The sequence below is a fragment of the Anser cygnoides genome, chromosome 8, assembly GCF_040182565.1.
Source record: "Anser cygnoides isolate HZ-2024a breed goose chromosome 8, Taihu_goose_T2T_genome, whole genome shotgun sequence".
NCBI lineage: Eukaryota > Metazoa > Chordata > Aves > Anseriformes > Anatidae > Anser > Anser cygnoides.
Window position 1 is genome coordinate 23,749,335 of NC_089880.1, and position 16,638 is coordinate 23,765,972.

General features: G+C 54.6%; 1 protein-coding gene across 2 annotated transcripts; it reads left to right on the forward strand.

The window, feature by feature from the left end:
- The first annotated feature begins 615 nt into the window (after positions 1–615).
- Positions 616–14,364, forward strand: LOC106033057 (uncharacterized). Of its 2 annotated transcripts, none has more exons than XM_067001387.1 (5): positions 616–769; positions 9,328–9,795; positions 10,848–11,174; positions 11,339–11,505; positions 12,163–14,364. In XM_067001387.1, the coding sequence occupies exons 1-5, from the start codon at positions 703–705 to the stop codon at positions 12,205–12,207; spliced, it is 1,074 nt and encodes a 357-aa protein (XP_066857488.1). In that variant the 5' UTR covers positions 616–702; the 3' UTR covers positions 12,208–14,364. The 2 variants fall into 2 exon arrangements, with proteins under 2 accessions (XP_066857488.1, XP_047914929.2); XM_048058972.2 differs by lacking the exon at positions 616–769 and adding an exon at positions 8,186–8,383.
- Positions 14,365–16,638: the final 2,274 nt, after the last annotated feature.

Consider the following 16,638-nt stretch of genomic DNA (forward strand, 5'->3'; position numbering starts at 1 on the left):
GCTTCTTCAGAAATGCCAACCAGACGAACACGGTCAGACTTGCCAAAGGAAGGAAAGGCCGACCCAGCCGCTGTCTGGGTTTGCGCTCAGGCTGGGATTTCCTTCACCCAGCAAGTATCTGGGGAAAGGGCCTGGCCTTTGCAGTGCCCAGACGGGGCTGGCCAGACCCCAAGAGGCCGGGTGGGACAGGGCTGCGGGGTGCCCCGAGGAACCAGTCGTGGCACCCCCACTGCCCACCCAGGGCAGCATCCAGGGACACCTGGGGCACCCCGCTCCCAGCCCAGGCACCCCAAAGTGGCACAGGGACCCCAGGGGGACGCTGCCTGTTGTGCTTGGCCATCAACAACGCATGGGGCAGAAACGGGGGTGTTGGGCTCAACGGGGGGTACCAGAGGGGATGAGGAACCAGAGTGGGGGATGCTGAGGAGGGACCGGACCGGGGGTACCTGGACCGCACCGGGGGCGGGGGGGGGAACACGGGACAAGGCAGGGGATGCCCGGGACGGGGACGCCCGGGCTCGGGGGTGCCAAGACCCAAACGGGGCCGGTTCAAGCACGGGGTGGGTGTCAGCATCCCCCCTCCCCGCACACCCACCACCGGGGCCGCCCCGCTTACCGGCCCGCCCCGCCCCGGCCCCGCCGCCGGTCCCGCCCCGCTCCCGCCCCGGTGCCGCCGGCGGAGGCAGCGCGGCTCGGCCCAGCATGGAGGGGACGCGGGGCGCCCTGCTCCGCCTCGCCGCCGCCTGCTGCCTGCTCTGCGCCCTGCCAGGTACCGGGGGCAGCCACCGGGATGGGGCGGGGGGGGGAGAAATAAAGGGGGAGGATGAGGGGGGTCCCGCCGGGCTCGCAGCACCGGGGGGTGCTGGGGGGCGCCGTCGGGGCTGGGGGCTCCGCCGCCCGCAGCCGGGACCCTGCGGGGCGCGCCCCGAAATTTGGGCAAACCCCGAGAGCTGGGGGGAGGGGGGGCGAGGAGGGGGTGCCCGGGGGGGGGGTCGCCCCGAGGAGCCGAGCTCCGGTCCCCGGCCCGAGCCTCGGAGCCGGCACCGAGGGGACCGGGGACAAAGCGGGAGGGGAGGTGGCGGCGACCCCCGGAGCCGCATGGGGGGAGCCCCGCCGGTAGCCCGAGCCCCCCCCCCCGGTAGCCCCGTCCCCACGTGGGCTCGCAGCGTCGCGCTGGCGGCCACGCGGCGGGGCAGGAGCCGTCGCCATCCCCTGGCCGTGGCAGTGACAAAGCGGGCGGGGGGGGGGGGGGGGGGGTCTCGGCGAGCAAGCGTGGTCCCTGTGCTTTGCTGCTAAGAGAAAAGGAAAACGAAAAAAAAACTCAGCCAGACCCCGATCGGGTCACAGCGCGGCGAAGGGCAGCGGTTGGGGATGAAGGGAGACGCTATTTTTATTTTTTTTTTGATGCATTTCTGCCTCTAATAACCAGCCGGCTGGTAGGAGCCCCCCCGTGGGTGCCCGGCACTGGGAGCGGCTGAGGTTTTGAGCAGGAGCTCAGGCTGAGGTTTCGCACCCCGGATGCGGTTTGTCTGGGTTTGAGGCTGAGCACGGTGAAGCGGTCCCAAACTGGACCCCGTTATGTTGGCAAAGCCCTGGGTAATGCCGTGCTGCCCGTGCGAGGGCGGCCGTGCCGTTACGGGGTGCAGCAGTGCAGGAGCTCGGGGCTGCTGCTGCCTGAGCTGGCCCCGTCTCGCACGCCGGGGTACCCCAGGGAGCTGCCTTCCTCTGCTGGCTCGTAGGAGCCCTCTTGCTGCAACGTCCAAGACTCAAAGCGCTGGGACGTGCCAGAATTAACATTGCGCTGGACTTTTCCTGGGTTGTTTCGTGCCTAATATCCCAATCCCAGTGTCCCTTGGTGGCCTCAGGAAATGGCACCTATGCGGCTGGCCTGGCCCTCATCCTCGCAGCTTTTGGATCTGCTAGCTAGTCCCAGCCCCAGCTTGGGAGAGCAAATATTTTGTGAAATAGATGGCACGGAAGAGCTGCCACCAGTAACGAAAACCACATGGCAAACTCAGTCCTCAACGAGACAGCAGAGAATCCCAACAGGACAGTGATGGTGGAAAGGGGTCACGGTGAGGTTGGCCCCAAAGCCAGCAGCCACCCCACAAACCTGCCCAAAACCAGGCACCCAGACGGGTCTCTGCCCTGCTCCCAGTGCCGATCCTCTTTGCCCCCCTCTGGCCGTGTTTGCCGTGGGGCCAGGCAGGGGCTGGTGCTGCCGTGTCCCCTGTGCTCTGCCCACCCCAGCTCTCAATGCAGCCTTTCTTTGCTGCCTGCGGAAATCCACTTCCTCCGGCACCATTAGCCTTAAAAATAAACCCCTGGCGTAGCTTTGGGCTGGGCATTTTGCTGCCTCCCCTCTTCACGCTGAGCTGCCTCGCGAGCGGAGGGGACAGCGCAGGGCTGCGGGCAGCACAAGTGGAGGGAGCCCCGCTTGTGGGTGCCTGGGGTTGTGCGTGCAGGCAACGTGCCCCGCAGACGTGCCGTGGGTGCCATTTACACACGTGCTCTCTCCTCCCCATCCATCAGGACCCTGATGGCACATGCTTGAAGCACTCGCCTCCTTCAGCTCCCTTGGCCCCATCCCTCCACGCCAAGGAGAGCTGGGAAGAGCCGAAGGACGGACACAGTCACTGCTGGGGTTTCTGTGGGGCTGCCACGCGGCGATGCCGTGCTCTGCAGGGCAGCTCTCGTAAGGTCTGGGGCCCAAGCAGCCCTGCAGGCTCTCCTCCAGCTCATAGCACGCTGTCTAGGCTCCCTGCTGACATGGGGCTGCTATTAAGGCAACCGGCTAATTAATTTTCTCCTAATGACATGAGTGCTTCCTCCACTGCAGCTGTGGCTCCTGAAGTAATCAGGGCTGGGGCCGGCTGATGCCAGATCTCCCTGCTGTTGCTGTGTTTATTGGGGTCTGCAGCCCCAGATGAGGGCAGGCGTTGGGTGCTGGCCGTGCTCCCAGCAGTCCTGGGCAAAGGCATCTTCATCGCAGCTCAGTCCTCGTCCTCGGGTACGGAGCAACCAGCGTGGGAGCCTCCCGGACACCTTCCTGCCAAGCAGGGTGCTCTGTAGCTGCATGTGGCCAGTGGAAAATAACTGGCTGGGGAGATGGTGGTGGCCAGGCAAAGCCACGACTTGCACCTCCCCGGCACAGGCTCCGGCACTGCTGCATGCCCTGGGCATGTCTGTGCCGTGGGTTTTTTGTTTTTTTTTTTTTTTGGCTTTTCCTGGTATTGAAGAACTCGCGCTTGGCATTTTTGTTGCTGTTCCCAGGTCTGCTCATCTCTGCTCTCGCAGCTCTCCCTCTGCCCATCTCTGCCGTGCCACCGTGGTCCGGTGCCCCCATCCCAAATGCGGTGCCACCACGCTCCTGCCTCCCCTTTTTGCTCCCCAGGGGCTCACACCTCAGGCCCGGCATCTACAGATGCCCTGGGGAAGCATCCTCCTGCCTGCCCAGGCAGGTTGGGCGCTGAGCTGTCCTTCCCCGGCGCCGCACTCGCTCAGCACCCTGTATCTAATCTGAGCCCCGTCTCGTGCTCAGCTCGAGGCCGTCTGCCTATCGGGCTGGAAGGAGCTTCTCGGTCAGGAGACCTGGTTTCTATTCCTGTCCCTTACACCACAGCCCTCGTTTTGCAACGCGCCTGGCCTGGCCAGCTTCCAGAGCCGCGCTGGGCGCTCAGCACCTCTAGCTGAGCTCCCTCGGTTCTGCTGCCTGCGCAACGGGGCACGGCACGGCACGGCTCAGCTCGCAGGGGCCCTGTGGGTGGTGTGAATTAACTTGTGATGTGCAAGGGCGCCTCTGCGGTCCCCAGGTGGGCTGCAAGGACGGATCCGTCCCTGTGCCCCACGCCTGGACTCCCTGCGGCACCCAGAGCCTGTTCAGCCCCTCTCTGCTGCGACACAGACAGGGACAGTCCCGGCATCAGCCCTGGTAGGGATCCTGCTGGAACCTGCTGCAAATTCAGCCTGGTGGCGTCCCACCTCCACCGAGGTCCTGCGGGGGATCAGACTGGGACCGAGCGTACAAAGCAGCTGCCCTTTGCTCCGGGTCTGTGTCCGTGAGCCTCGTGTTGCCATGGGGAGGGTGTTTGCTCTGCAGCATCCCTGGGCGCATCCGGCACCCACCCGAAGGGCTCCCGACACCTCCGCCACCCGGGTTCCTTAATTCTGGGCTCTGAGGTCAGGCTGGGCTGCTATCTGATCAGCAGACGCTCTGGTTCTGCTTTTAAATGAAATTAAGAGCCTTGGTTTTAAATCCCACTTATATGGCTTTATGTGCATTTATGCTTAAGCTCCTTTTCCTTGAAGAGGTTGTTTAATTACCCTTGGTTGGTAACCATCAAGATGTAATAACTGGCAACAAAAGATAATTTCTGCACTTAATGGAGTACTTTGCTAAGCAAGAAGATATAATTGCTTAAATACATATAGGTTACAGCTTAGGCTGTTACTCTTTAAATATTATCTTAATTTTGCATTTTACTATATCGTTTGTGACCTGAGCTGTTACGCTTAAATGGAAACTGGATTCAGTTAGTGCACAAAAATAGCGTTTTGGAAGGTTTTGGGTGCCTTCTCTGTGAATCAGAGTAGTGGTTTGACAGTCATTCCGTAGGAAGCTGATTCAAGTGAGTGCCATCCGCAGTGACAGCCTGCGTGGGGGGATAGATACATCAGCACCAGGGAGCCCTGCTCCGATCGGCACTTTTAGTCAAATCCTGGGTGGATCCTTTCTCTTCTTTGCTCTCGGCTCTTGTCTGTGTCTCCGTGGGCCCCTTCCAGCGGTGACTGCGGGCTGCACCCCGGTGCTCTGCCCTCTCAAGCCCCTGCAACCAGCCTGCCACTGGCTTCCCTACCCTACGCGACTCCTACATCTCACCCTGGGCTCGCTCTAAGAGGGATTTTAGAAACGGTGGTAAAGCCTGTGAATTGGAGCTGGATTTATGTTGACCCTTGGGGAGCTCAGGCTGCTGTTTCTGGCTGAGAGGAGGGTGCAGAAGACACCTCTGAGACTTGGACAGGTTTGTGGACACGCTTGTCCACAGGCTGGTCCAGCTGTGGTCCCCGCTCTGTCTCGCTGCCCTGTTTTATTCTGAGAGACAAATACAGGGTGGGGTGGCTGCCGTGGCAGAGGTGAGACCTGGCTGGACGGAGGAGACATCCCCGCTCTGCGCGCTGCCCTGAGAGCAGCGGTGCCCTGTCCTGGTTGTATGTGCTCGTACAAACCTTCCTCGGCCCCTTGCTTGGCCCCAGCCCCGAAGCTCGGGCAGGGAGTGCAAAGCAGGAACAGCCCCGTCTCCTGCAGAGCTGGCTTCCTTCACTCTGGCATATTTATACCACGTCTGCTGCAGAGCTGGTGGGAGCACGGCTGATGTGTGGAGGTCCGTCAGTGTTGTCGTTGCAGCCCTGGAGAGGGGCTGGAGCTGGGGGCTGATGCTCAGAGCCCTCCCTTCCCTTGCAAAGCAGGGAGCGTTTCCCACCCCTCTCCAAGACGGGGGCTTCTTGGCTGGCTGCAGCCCTCCTCCCTCAGGGCCTCTCTCTTCCTTCGCCCCTCTCGGTTCCCAGACAGAGGTCACTGCAGTCAGCACTATCTGATGGGAGCTGCCGCTCCGTTTCCACCAGCCCTGCCCCGATGTGGTCTGAGATCGCTGGTTCTCACCAAACACACTGAGCCTGGTGGTGAGCACAGACGCAGGGGCAGGACAGCCAGAGGCCAGCCAGCCAGCTCTGTGTTAGCAGGAACTGCAGCATGACCGAAGCAAACCTCCCCGTGGTTCCCCATCAGGGAAACAGAGATGCTGTTATTATCGGAGCTCGCGCAGCTGGTCTGGCTTCTTCACTCGCAGTGCGGCTGTTGTTGCTTCGTTATGATCCGAGGGTGACTGCGCCTTCACCAGCTGTCTTGGTGTGCTGCAACTGTGGGGCCTTGGAGGATCCCAGGGAGGGTGAAGTGTCTGCACTAACTCCTTCCCTTCCCATCTGAGAGAAGGGCCTGGTTCCCTCGTCCGCAGGAGGTGATGAGGACGATGCCGTAGGCAATGCAGCCGCAGCCTCCCTGGCATCTGGTGCAGGAAGCAGAGCTCCTCCAGGAAGATGCCAGAGTAACGAGCTCTGACCTGCATCCCTGTAAGTAGCTAATAAACATCTGAAATCATCATCACTTAGCGACTGGAGCAGCAGCCACGCTGCTGGAGCTGGGGATTTTCAGAATTAGAGGGCACCGAGGATCCAGAGCGGAGCAGTGGTTGGATCCCGGAGGATCACAGCTGGCGTGGAGTTTGCTGGGTCTCATCCAGCGCAGCCAGCCTCTGTGGCTTCGCAGCAGAGCCGTGCTCTGCCCCGCTGCACTGCACGCTTTGCGCCAGAGCTGGGGGGGAGTGGGTTGCAGTTGGTGCCTGTTTCCATGATAAAACTGGGGGAATCGAAGCTGGGACATCAAACCAACAACGTCGCAAATCTTGATGCAAAACCCTGGAGGGGTATTTTTAATTTAAAACAAAACTAAAGAAAAACACACTGGTGCTTGTGCTCTTTAGCATCCACGTGCTGACAAGCTCCGAATTGCAGGTACCAGGTACTTCCCCTGGTGTTTGGCTTGGTGGCTTGTGCTGGCTTTGGATGTGCCCTTACTCTTAGAAGCTGATAGACAGTGATGGCGATCTTTTGTCTGTCTGTCCCTGAGTGACCAGGATTTACTCCCTGTCTTTTGTCTGTTTGTCCATATTATGGCTTTTGCCTTGTTCACTATCTTCTCACTGTCATCTCCTAATGGCTTGAGTTTTTGTGTTAGCTTGGTTTAGGCTCTCCTTTTTTTTCAGGCTCTCCTTTGTTTCCTGAACTGGTGTGCTGATTTGTGCTGGGCTCGGTGACATGCTAATCCAGGTGCCATCAACTCCTGCGGTGCTCAAAGGCCCCCGAGGGCATCCCTGCTGCCCAAGCTGTTCCCATTCCTGTTCCATACCTGCCAATTTTAACATTTCTACCGCAATTCTCTGCAAACTGGGTTTTACATGTTGTGGTGTTACAGCGCACCCATTCAGGCTGCTGCTATAGCACAAACCTTCCTGAAAGGGTCCCGCTACGTTCCTGTTGGATGCGGGGCTGGAGCAGTGTGTGCTACTGGGCACCACTTCCCTGGCAGTCACGGGCACCGGGCAATTCCGTGAGAAGGAGCCGTGTGGCTCCTTGTGGAGAAAAGTTTAGGGAAATATTCCTCCCATCAGCATTTCTTGTCACAGACAGCAGGGAGCTGTGTTACAGCAGGACCAGGGTAGTGTTGTTAGCAGGATGAGGGGAGCTGCTTGGCCCCACAAACCCTCCTGCCCCGCAGCACCTCCCGGCAGGGATGCCAGCTCCTGCACAGGGCCCAGACTCATCCTCCTTCCCCCTGCTTTTCTTTTCTGAGCCAGAAAAGCAGCACAGCCATTTCAGAGTTGCTTGCTCTTGTCCAAGACAGCTCTCCCCAGATCCTTCCTCTGCATGACCCCGATCGCAGCTTGCCCACCCCGTGGGAGGCTGGCCCAGGCACAGGCCAGCGATTCAAAGCAGCATGTAGCCAGGCTCGCTGCTGGCTGGGCACCTGGCCACCGCCTTTCCTGTTTACCCCGCAGCAACAGCACAGCTCTGTGTGCGCCTCGCCGCCCGGGAGCAGGTAGCCACGTGTTTACTGAGCATCTGCCTCTGCCCGGCCAAGGGCCTTCAGCGCTGCCCAGCCCGGGCTCCGGAGCTGCTGGGATCTCGCCTAGTTGGCAGCTCACCGAATAAGCAGTGCTGGCTTTCGGGCTGGAAATTGTCACATGAAGAGCTGTGATCCCGGGGCATGCGGTGCCCAGCTCTTTTCTTTCCGGGTGTTACTATGTCCTATACCTTCCTCCATTTCAGAGAGCAGCTCGCTTTGTTTAGGAGCGTGTTCCGGCCGGCCACGGCCAACAGGCAACACCAAAGGGAGCGTCACTTACACCTTTGGCCCTTCATGTTCAAGTTGCCCCAACTGGGGCTCCTCTCGAGAGCCTGTTCTCCGAATGTGCCGAGCGGGGCCGAGCTCCTCGTGCTTCCCCCGCGGGAGCCCTCATGGGACTGGGGCCCGGGCCGGGGAAGCGCAGCTCTGTCAGGCTGCTCCTAGGTTTTGAATTCTCCAGCTGGTTGGGGTACTGCGAAAGCCTCTCTCTCTCGAGATGCATTGTGTCTTTTTTTAGGGCCTGTTAAGTGCTGGAGCTGGAGAAGAGCTCTGATAACTGTGTCCGTTCTGAAGAGCTTTTAAAAACTGCTGTGGTTTTCGCAAGGCCTTTGTACTAGAGTGGGCTGCTTTGTCCGTGGGTGAACGTCTCTTGGTTACGGCATCTGCCTCGGATGCTTCTCCGCAATGGAGAGCATGGGCACAAAGGTAGATTTCCTTCAGTACCCTTACATTTTTCTGCAGTTGGCTCATCGCGCCTCAGTGGCTTAGGTAGAAACATGGGACAGAAATAGTGAAAATATCGGCCATGCGATGTTCTTAACTGGTCTGGAAAGTCCATCCTGATGTGACTGTATTCCTCTGTGTGTTTTTTTTCCTGTTTACACGCCTCAAAAACCCTCACAGGGTCCATGTTTGTGAACGGCAGTGTAAGAGCTTTGTGGCTTCCCTCCTCCGGCGTGCTGTCACCCCGTCTAGGGGATCCTTGCTCGCTGCAGGTCCCTGCCTGCTGTAGGGGGAGGCTGAGCAGCTCCCCAGCCCTGTGACAGCAGAACACTGTCACACTTTATGGTGTTGATACGTTCATAAATAGCTCGTGAAGGCAGCTCCCAAAGCACACCACCAGCTGCTTTACAGCTCTGTAGTACTCTTTAGCTCTGCATTTTACCTTTCCCTCCAACAGCAAGCCCACACTTCTACTCAGATGACTAGCAATATACTCCTTACCCTCGCCAGACACAAACTTTTTAAACATCAGTTTTCTACAATTCCTCTAGCAAGGGGAGATAGAGGATCTACTTCTACTTTTTCCCCATTTGTATTTTTTCTACACCACTTCTGACTCGTCTTTACTTTCTCAATCAAATCCTCTAAAAAGGTTCCAAATGTGCTCTGGGGCAGAAGGGGTAGAGATGGTGACCCCACAGAGCGGGAACACAGGATGGAGAGGGAGGAGGGTAAAGACAGGTTCCCTAGAGCAGGGAGGCCAGGAGGGCAGGGAGGCTCTTTGAACCCCTTCCCCAAGTACAAATCTGTGCTGGATTTGGAGTTAACAACACGGAAAGATTCAGTCCCTGGCTACCCCCTCTGTTTCTTCTTTCAGTGTGGGATCTCTGTAACACTTCTCAGCATTTCTTAACTCTCTTCCCTAGGAGAAGGAGAGAACACAACAGAGACCTCGGTGACAACACCTTTTCTTAGCACCACACCAACCTCTCATCAGCTCAGGGAAACCTCTGACCTCAGTCCAGACACTACTGCTGTTCCAGAGACAAGTTTGGGGAAAAACGTGACTGCTGCAACACTCAATGTCACTGGAGTCACCAATGCGGAGGCGGAGGATGCCTCTATCTCTGCCACCACCGTGGCAGGAACCGAGGGAGAGAGACTGCAGGCTTCCGCTACTGCCAGCCCCGCAGACATCCCAGTTACGCAACATGAGCACCACAACGTGAGCTCGTCAGATAACAGCAGCACTGAAATCCCCTCCCCTGCCCCGACAGCCAGTACTCTGGAAGAAAATCAGCCTGACCGTGAAGTGACGGAGCCTTTCAGCACAACCGAAGAAATGGATGATGCCAGCAGTGCAACCCCAACGACGCCTCTGAACAACGTGCTCGGTGAGGTTTTGCCTTTCCTGACTGTGCAGAAAGTCCTGCCCCAAAGATGCACAACCCAGGAGCTTACGGTGCTGAACGTCCTTCTGCTTCTGTGAATGAACTCTTGTGGGAACTGGAGAGGGGGGCGGAATTGGGAAGAGCCATTAGGCCTGTCCCGTTCAGCGGGACTGACTTGCAGAGTTGCTGTGAGTTCAGCATCCTCCTTGCAAACCCTGTTACTTGTGGCATTAATTCTGTTGGCTGCTTGCTGATGAGGATGTTGATGGTGTGTGGGGAAGGCCTTTGTATATCTCTTCCTGACCAGTGCTCCTCAGCTGGGCTGGGGGCCTGACAGGAGCCTTCCCTGCTGCCTCCTCTGTCATAAGGCATGGAGATGGGCAGGCACGAACGGCAGCCCACCCTCCCTGGGCTATCATGGGAACCCATACTTTAAATTCAGATCTCCCTGGGCAGCCTGAGGGTTGGCTCCGAGGGGCTGGGATCCCATTCTCAGCCACTTCGGGGTTGTCACCCCCCCGATGCATGGCACATATCGATTGACCATTGATTTGCATGGTGTTTGTGCGCAAGGGTATCCTTCGCCCTGGTTGTGTCACGGGGTCCCCCTGCGCTGTGGCACAGCCTCAGGGGATGCTGCTACCCAGTTGCTGGGCAGCCCCTTTGTGCTCCCCATAAGGAGGGATGACAGACATTTCCCGGTTTCTTGCTCCGGGGTGATCTCCAGCTCTGTGCAGAACTGTTAGAGGTTTCCCTACTTGTCCTTTGTCTACAGAGGACAGGACTAGCGGGGCCGGCTGAGGTTGGCTGACATTGCAGACTGGCACATAGGAAAACCAAGAGAACTTTCTAGCACTGTGCCCCACAGTGTGGCTCTGCTGTGTCTGCACTCTGTGTCTGCTTGTTTTCTGAAGGGTTGTCAGAAAGCTGCTTTTCCTATAGTCCCCATCTGCCTTCTTTACAGCCTTGCTTCTGTTTTGTCCAGTCCCACAGCACTTGTAGTCTATCCTTTGAAATGATCATTTGTCCCTATTTTGTTTTTCCCTGTTTTGCAGCAACCACCAACAGCTGTCAGCTGGGGCCTTCAGACAGACAGACCGTGGGGCCCACAGAGGCAAGGTCTGAAACCAGGCCAGGAACAAGCCCTGTGGGTGCCACAGAGGTGAGCACCGTGGAGCCCAGAACCTCCTCTGCTCCCGTCTCCACTGTAGAGAGTACATCCTCTGCGACTGCCTCTGGTACTGTCACAGCGAGACCCCCTGTGACCAGCTCCGCCACAAGCATAGCCGCCAGCCCCACCAGCACATCTCCACCGGAGCACCCCTTAGAGCCCATGCATGAGAAAGCTTCTGTGTTGGATGTTGGTGATGATGAAAACCCAGGTAAATGCTCTGCTTTTGTCCCTGCTCTCACAAAACACGGCAAAGGGTTGGGCGTACCTCAGATTTCCTCTCAGTCGCACTGAGCAGAACGAGAAAAGAGAGGGCTTTGCTACTCCGGCCTGTGAAGGCTTTCCTTTGGCCTCATTGCCTTGGTGTCCTTGCAGAGCTACCTAGTTCTCCTTTGGCTGATACAACGAGGGCTGATCCCTTGGTAATCGCAGTGATCTCCGTCTTCATCGTCATGGTGGGCATCCTCGGCCTGGTGGGCTTCCTGCGATACCGCCAGCACAACAGCCGCATGGAGTTCCGGCGCCTCCAGGACCTCCCCATGGTGAGCGATGCCTTCAGCGCAGCCTGGCGTGGTCTGGCTTTGTACTGGCTTTTGTCTTCTAAGCAGTTCCCCTATTAGCAATGTTTTGGGGTATTTGGGGAAAGGATGCTGATCACAACCCCTGCTCCCTCTTAGGTCCCTCTCCTTCCCACCAGGGTTTGCTTTGAGGTGATAGATCTCAAGGGTGACAGCTAACGAAGCAATCTGCCTTCCCCTCACTCTGCAGGAGAACACTAAGAGGTTAAACAGAGAGGAAGGGGAGCACCATCCAAACTTCCCCTGAAACACCTTCCTAGCCTCTTCCCCTGTGTTCTGATGTATTTGCCTTGTGACTATGACGAAGCAGGCTCTGTGCTCTGCTCCAGGGGTGGGACAGGTTTACTGCTGCTGTCCTGCAGCTAGCAAGCAAGCTGATGCTGTCACAGCTTGAGTAGAGTTCTCCACAGCCAGGGTTTTCCACATCCTCTCCCTGCATGCACCTCTTCTCTCCCAGAGCTTCATTAAAAGGGAAGAGTGACTGTCCAAAGACCCGGGAACTGCACAGGGACAACATTTGTGTTGATGGCTGGGCAAATATCCCTGCTGTGACAGTGTGGATGGCGAGGCTGGGGCTGTATGCCATCAGGCACGTTAAAACACGCTTTTCTCTGCTTCCAGGATGACATGATGGAGGACACTCCCCTCTCACTCTACAGCTACTAGGCACCCAGGCTGTCCTCCGCCTGGCAGGCTGAACTTCCCAGAGGAGAAGGCCTTGAGGACTTGGTCCCAGACAATCTGCTGACGAATGAGGGGGCTCTGACTTGCACACAACTGAAAGAATATTTTTTTTTCAGGCGGCTTTTGGTTTTAGATTTTTTAAATAGTTTGTTGTTGAAGTTTTTATGTTGGGAATCAGAGCCCAGGTCTGGCTTACTCCTCCAGGCTCTCCTCAAAAAGGCGCCCCGAAGAGGTGCCTCCTCCTTTTTGTGTGGTGACCGATTAGCCAAGACAACTTTGACCATCACATTCTGCATGGAGTTCTTCTGTCCATCTTTGCAGCTGCTGCTTTCAAAGGAGATGGGCAAGTGATCCATGCAAAAGCTGTTACACTGATGGGGTCAGCAAAGTGCTAGCAAAGGAGACTGCTGTTTTCTGAGGGATCCAAGGATGAGAAGATCAGTTCTCTTAGGCTCCCTCTTGTTCTGTGTTTTTAAGTATTTTTTTTTCTTGCACTTTTTTTTGCTCCTGTTTCAGCTTTAGTCCTGGGCTTGACACTGCACATCCTGAAACACCTGCTGGGAGCGTGACAGACTACTCTGCTTCCTTCCTACATGCACACCTTTTCTCTTTTAGGGAAAACAGTTGTGTGGCCACTAGAGAAGCACCCTCGCTACCTATGTTGCTTTGAAGTCGCTGGAAGGAAACGAGCATGATTTTAGCTCAACAGGGCTTGACAGAACTCAGTCTATTGCCAACTAGACACACTAATTTGGTCTCACCAAACTTAGGAAACTGGGTCTCCCATACTTGACATTTTTAGCATATGCATAACTCCTTGCTCAGGCTCCGTAAGTGCTTTAGTCCACTTTCCTGTCTGGATTGACACGTGCCTTTCCTCAGGTACCTGCCATTTTGCTGCTAGCATCTGGTTTCTGAAAATTGTTGTACAAATCTAGCTCTGCACTGTCCCTCCTCTGTCAGTGCAAGGCCAAAGCTTCTTTACCTTTTAATGTTGTTTTTTGAGCCAGTTAGTGTCATGAGGACATATGCTGGATGTAGGTGCCTTCTTCCCCTTCCCTTTCTAGCTGTTAGGCTGATTAGATTCTGCATTTTTGCCTCAAAATATCACTGCTGTAAACTGCAAGACTTTTAAGGTCCTTCAAAGAAACCCAGAGACCAGAGCCTCTGAGTGCAAGTCAGGATCTTCAGATGCCCTCACTTCAAAAAGACCTGATAGTGCATGACATGGAAGTATTCATGCAATTAGTACCTGCTCCTGTTTTTTAATTCACATGTGACTGCAGGTAAAGAGAAACACATGCCTTCTCTAGAGTGTTTGATTTTTGACTAAGGTAGTTGTTCCCTTGGGATACAGCAAGGACTAGAAGTTATCTACCACATTGCTCTTAGAAGCCTCTGTCTCTCCTCTCCTTTCAGTAGCAACACGTGGACCCCACAAAGGACGGATAGACTCACAAAGTACCTATTTTTTTCCAGTTCTGTTATTGCTTTTCTTAGCAGGGAAAGGGGAATTTGCCCATCAGCAGGGCTCAAATTATCTGCAAGGCTCAAAGGTGGAGCAGAACTGGTCTGGGCCAAATAGATGAACTGGGTAAAGCAGCAGTTCCTCCTTCCTGCGGTACTACTTCCGAAGTGGCTGACAAGTGGCTGCGGAGCATTTCAGATTCAGCTGTTGGCTTTGGCCTTGCATCTGTTTATTGTAAGGATGCCCAGTACAATAGGGAAGAACGGTTGGTTCTCTCCCTACTATTATTGCATGAAAACTAAAGGGCAATTGTCACAGCTCCAAAGCTTTTGTATCAAGCATTGTCTGCACAGAGCAATCTCCCTAGCTACAGACTTGTTTCCCCTGCCGGAGGGCAGGGTGCTACTGGTTTTTCGCACAAAGAGAGGCAAGTTAGTGGTGGAAAATAGAACTCCATCCTGGCTGGAACTGGTGCAGGCTGGCATAGCTGGAAATTGTCTCTGCACAAAACCAAAAGGGCAGGGGCTGGCTGTTCTGGCTTCCCACAGGTTGCTGTCCAGGGGAAAGGGGTGAGGAGGAAAACTCACCCAACACCAAAGTGCAACTTTCTTTGTAAAATATGTTTATAGTGGATTTTTTTTTCTGCAATAAAGTTACAAATGCCAAAGGTGCCCCTGGTTCTCATATTTTCATATGGTCAAATTAGTTATAATCTGTCTTAGAGGGACACACTAGACCAAATAATCTAACATAAGCTCTTTTAGACTGTCCCTTGCCTCTAACTGAAGCTACCCTTATTGTCATCTGTTGTCAACTGCAACCCTGAACTCTATTTACAGAAATATTTTCAAAGCCAGTCTAATCCAAGCCTAAGTAGCATCATCTGTCATACTTCTTTCTATAGTACAGAAATCAAAGCAAACTGAAATGAACATACTTCTTGTTTAGCTTCCTAGCTGTCTGAGCCCCTTGGGAGCTCAGACCCCCAGGGAGGCAAGCGCTCAGGGTTGGTTCCAAAAGTCCTAATCTTGCTGCAGAACTGACAGAGTCCCTCCCCAGCTAATAGTCTCCTCTAACTGTTATAGTAATTGTGCAAAATCATCCAGCTTGTGCCACAGACTCTATGCTACAGGAGCTTCTCCTGGAAAAGCAAAATATGGTAGGTAAAAATACTTGGTCATCGGGCTTACGTGGTTTCTGAAAGAGTTCCCACAGCAAATCTAGAAAAGCAAACCCCTGGAAGATCTAGAGGATGTGGGGAGATAACAAACACTTCTTAGGTCAGCAAAGTGCTTGCTGAGTAATCTGAATAGACTCAGGGCTGAACACCCAAGCCTGCAGAGATTTCAGTACTGTCCCAACAATACAACTGTACAGAACAGAAGAACTAAGTAACGGAACAAACATGCTACAACTAAGCCAGTCTTTTCAAGTCTGAAGTCAGCATTATGCTTGTGGTTTATGTTGGAGTTTCCTCTGTTCTATCACTGACATTGCTTGGAGCCAGTTCGTTCTCAGAGCAAACTGGTGAGCTGCCCTGTTGGAGAGCTAGCACAGAGCAGATCTGCATTAGCTGGAGATGCAGCAGCAGGACAGGATTCTGCAGGCAGCCACCCTCAGGAGGAACGAAGCTTACTGCCTTTGCCCAGCCCGGTTTGACCTCCCAGCCAGGTGGTGCAATCTCTGAGGCAGCCAGGTTTGCAGGTGGACCGTGGGCCAGTTGCGTGGGCTTCATCTTCCCAATCCAGCAAAGCAGACTTTGTCAGAACCAGAAAAAAAACTGTTGCCAATTTCCACATGTCCCCTTGAACACAGCACTTGCTTTTGGTGGTCCCTTGGTGCTTAGTTTTAATGCCTCCTAGGCTAAGGCACAATTATAATTAATTAGTACAGGGACAAGAATCAATCAAATCACTTACATTTGAAGCTAAATGGGAGGGAAAGAAACCCAGATAAAAGAAAGCAGAGTTTGAGACCCACCTGTTTTCTCTACCCTGCCCTCTTTCCCTCTCTAGGTTCATGTTTTGAAGGGAAGGGGATTTGAGCAGCTGTTTTGAAGGGAAGCTGAGTTGAGCAGCTGAAGAATGACAGTATTAGAGCTCCTGCACCACACGCAGGACTACCTGTGCCACGTACCAGTTCTCTACCCACTCGGTTGTCCCGGTTTAGTTTTGACAATGTGTATCTTCTCCACCATGTCACACTGCAAGTCTGTACATAAGGCTACAGTGTGCAGAGAGGCAGAGAAACCGCTATGAAAAGCTCTGAAGTGGACAAGGCAGCATGTGGAACCGGTAAGACCAATAACACCATGAAGTTCTCCCACGGATATCAGTCCTGTGCTTGCGGCCATTTAAAGCAGAATGCAGGAAGCATCGCACTGATCCAGGGAGCAGGAGTGCAGAAGCAAGCCAGAGAAGCACAGCAGAAAACTTTCAGTAATGAAGGCTATGAAATTATATATAACCTTTGAAACTTTTAGCCAGTAGCCAAGCAATGTTCTTCTCATACCTTCTCATACGTAGGGGAGAACAGAGAATGCCTACTGTCATTTTCCAGATACCTAGGAAGGAAACAGGAGGCTACATGTCTCCAAATTATTCATATTTAATTTCCGATGACTATATTCAATTCTGTAAAAATACAGATTTCTCATGGGAGAAGAGGGAAAGTTTTTTCTTATTGTACCTCCTGAACCTCTGCCAGGGATGCTCACGTCTAATTGCTACCTCTGCATTATTGCACAGCAGAAAGTGAGATAGGGATCTTCTCTCCAATCTTCCCTCCCATCACCCACAAAGAAAAAAGAAGTCATGCATTTCCCAGCCATGAAAGAGCCAAATATGTGGTCCTACTGATATGTCGCCAAGTGACAGGCAAAGCTGGAGGACCATGACTGCTAACAAAAGTCTCTGTCAGTATTAGGCCTCCAAAACTGTTTGTTT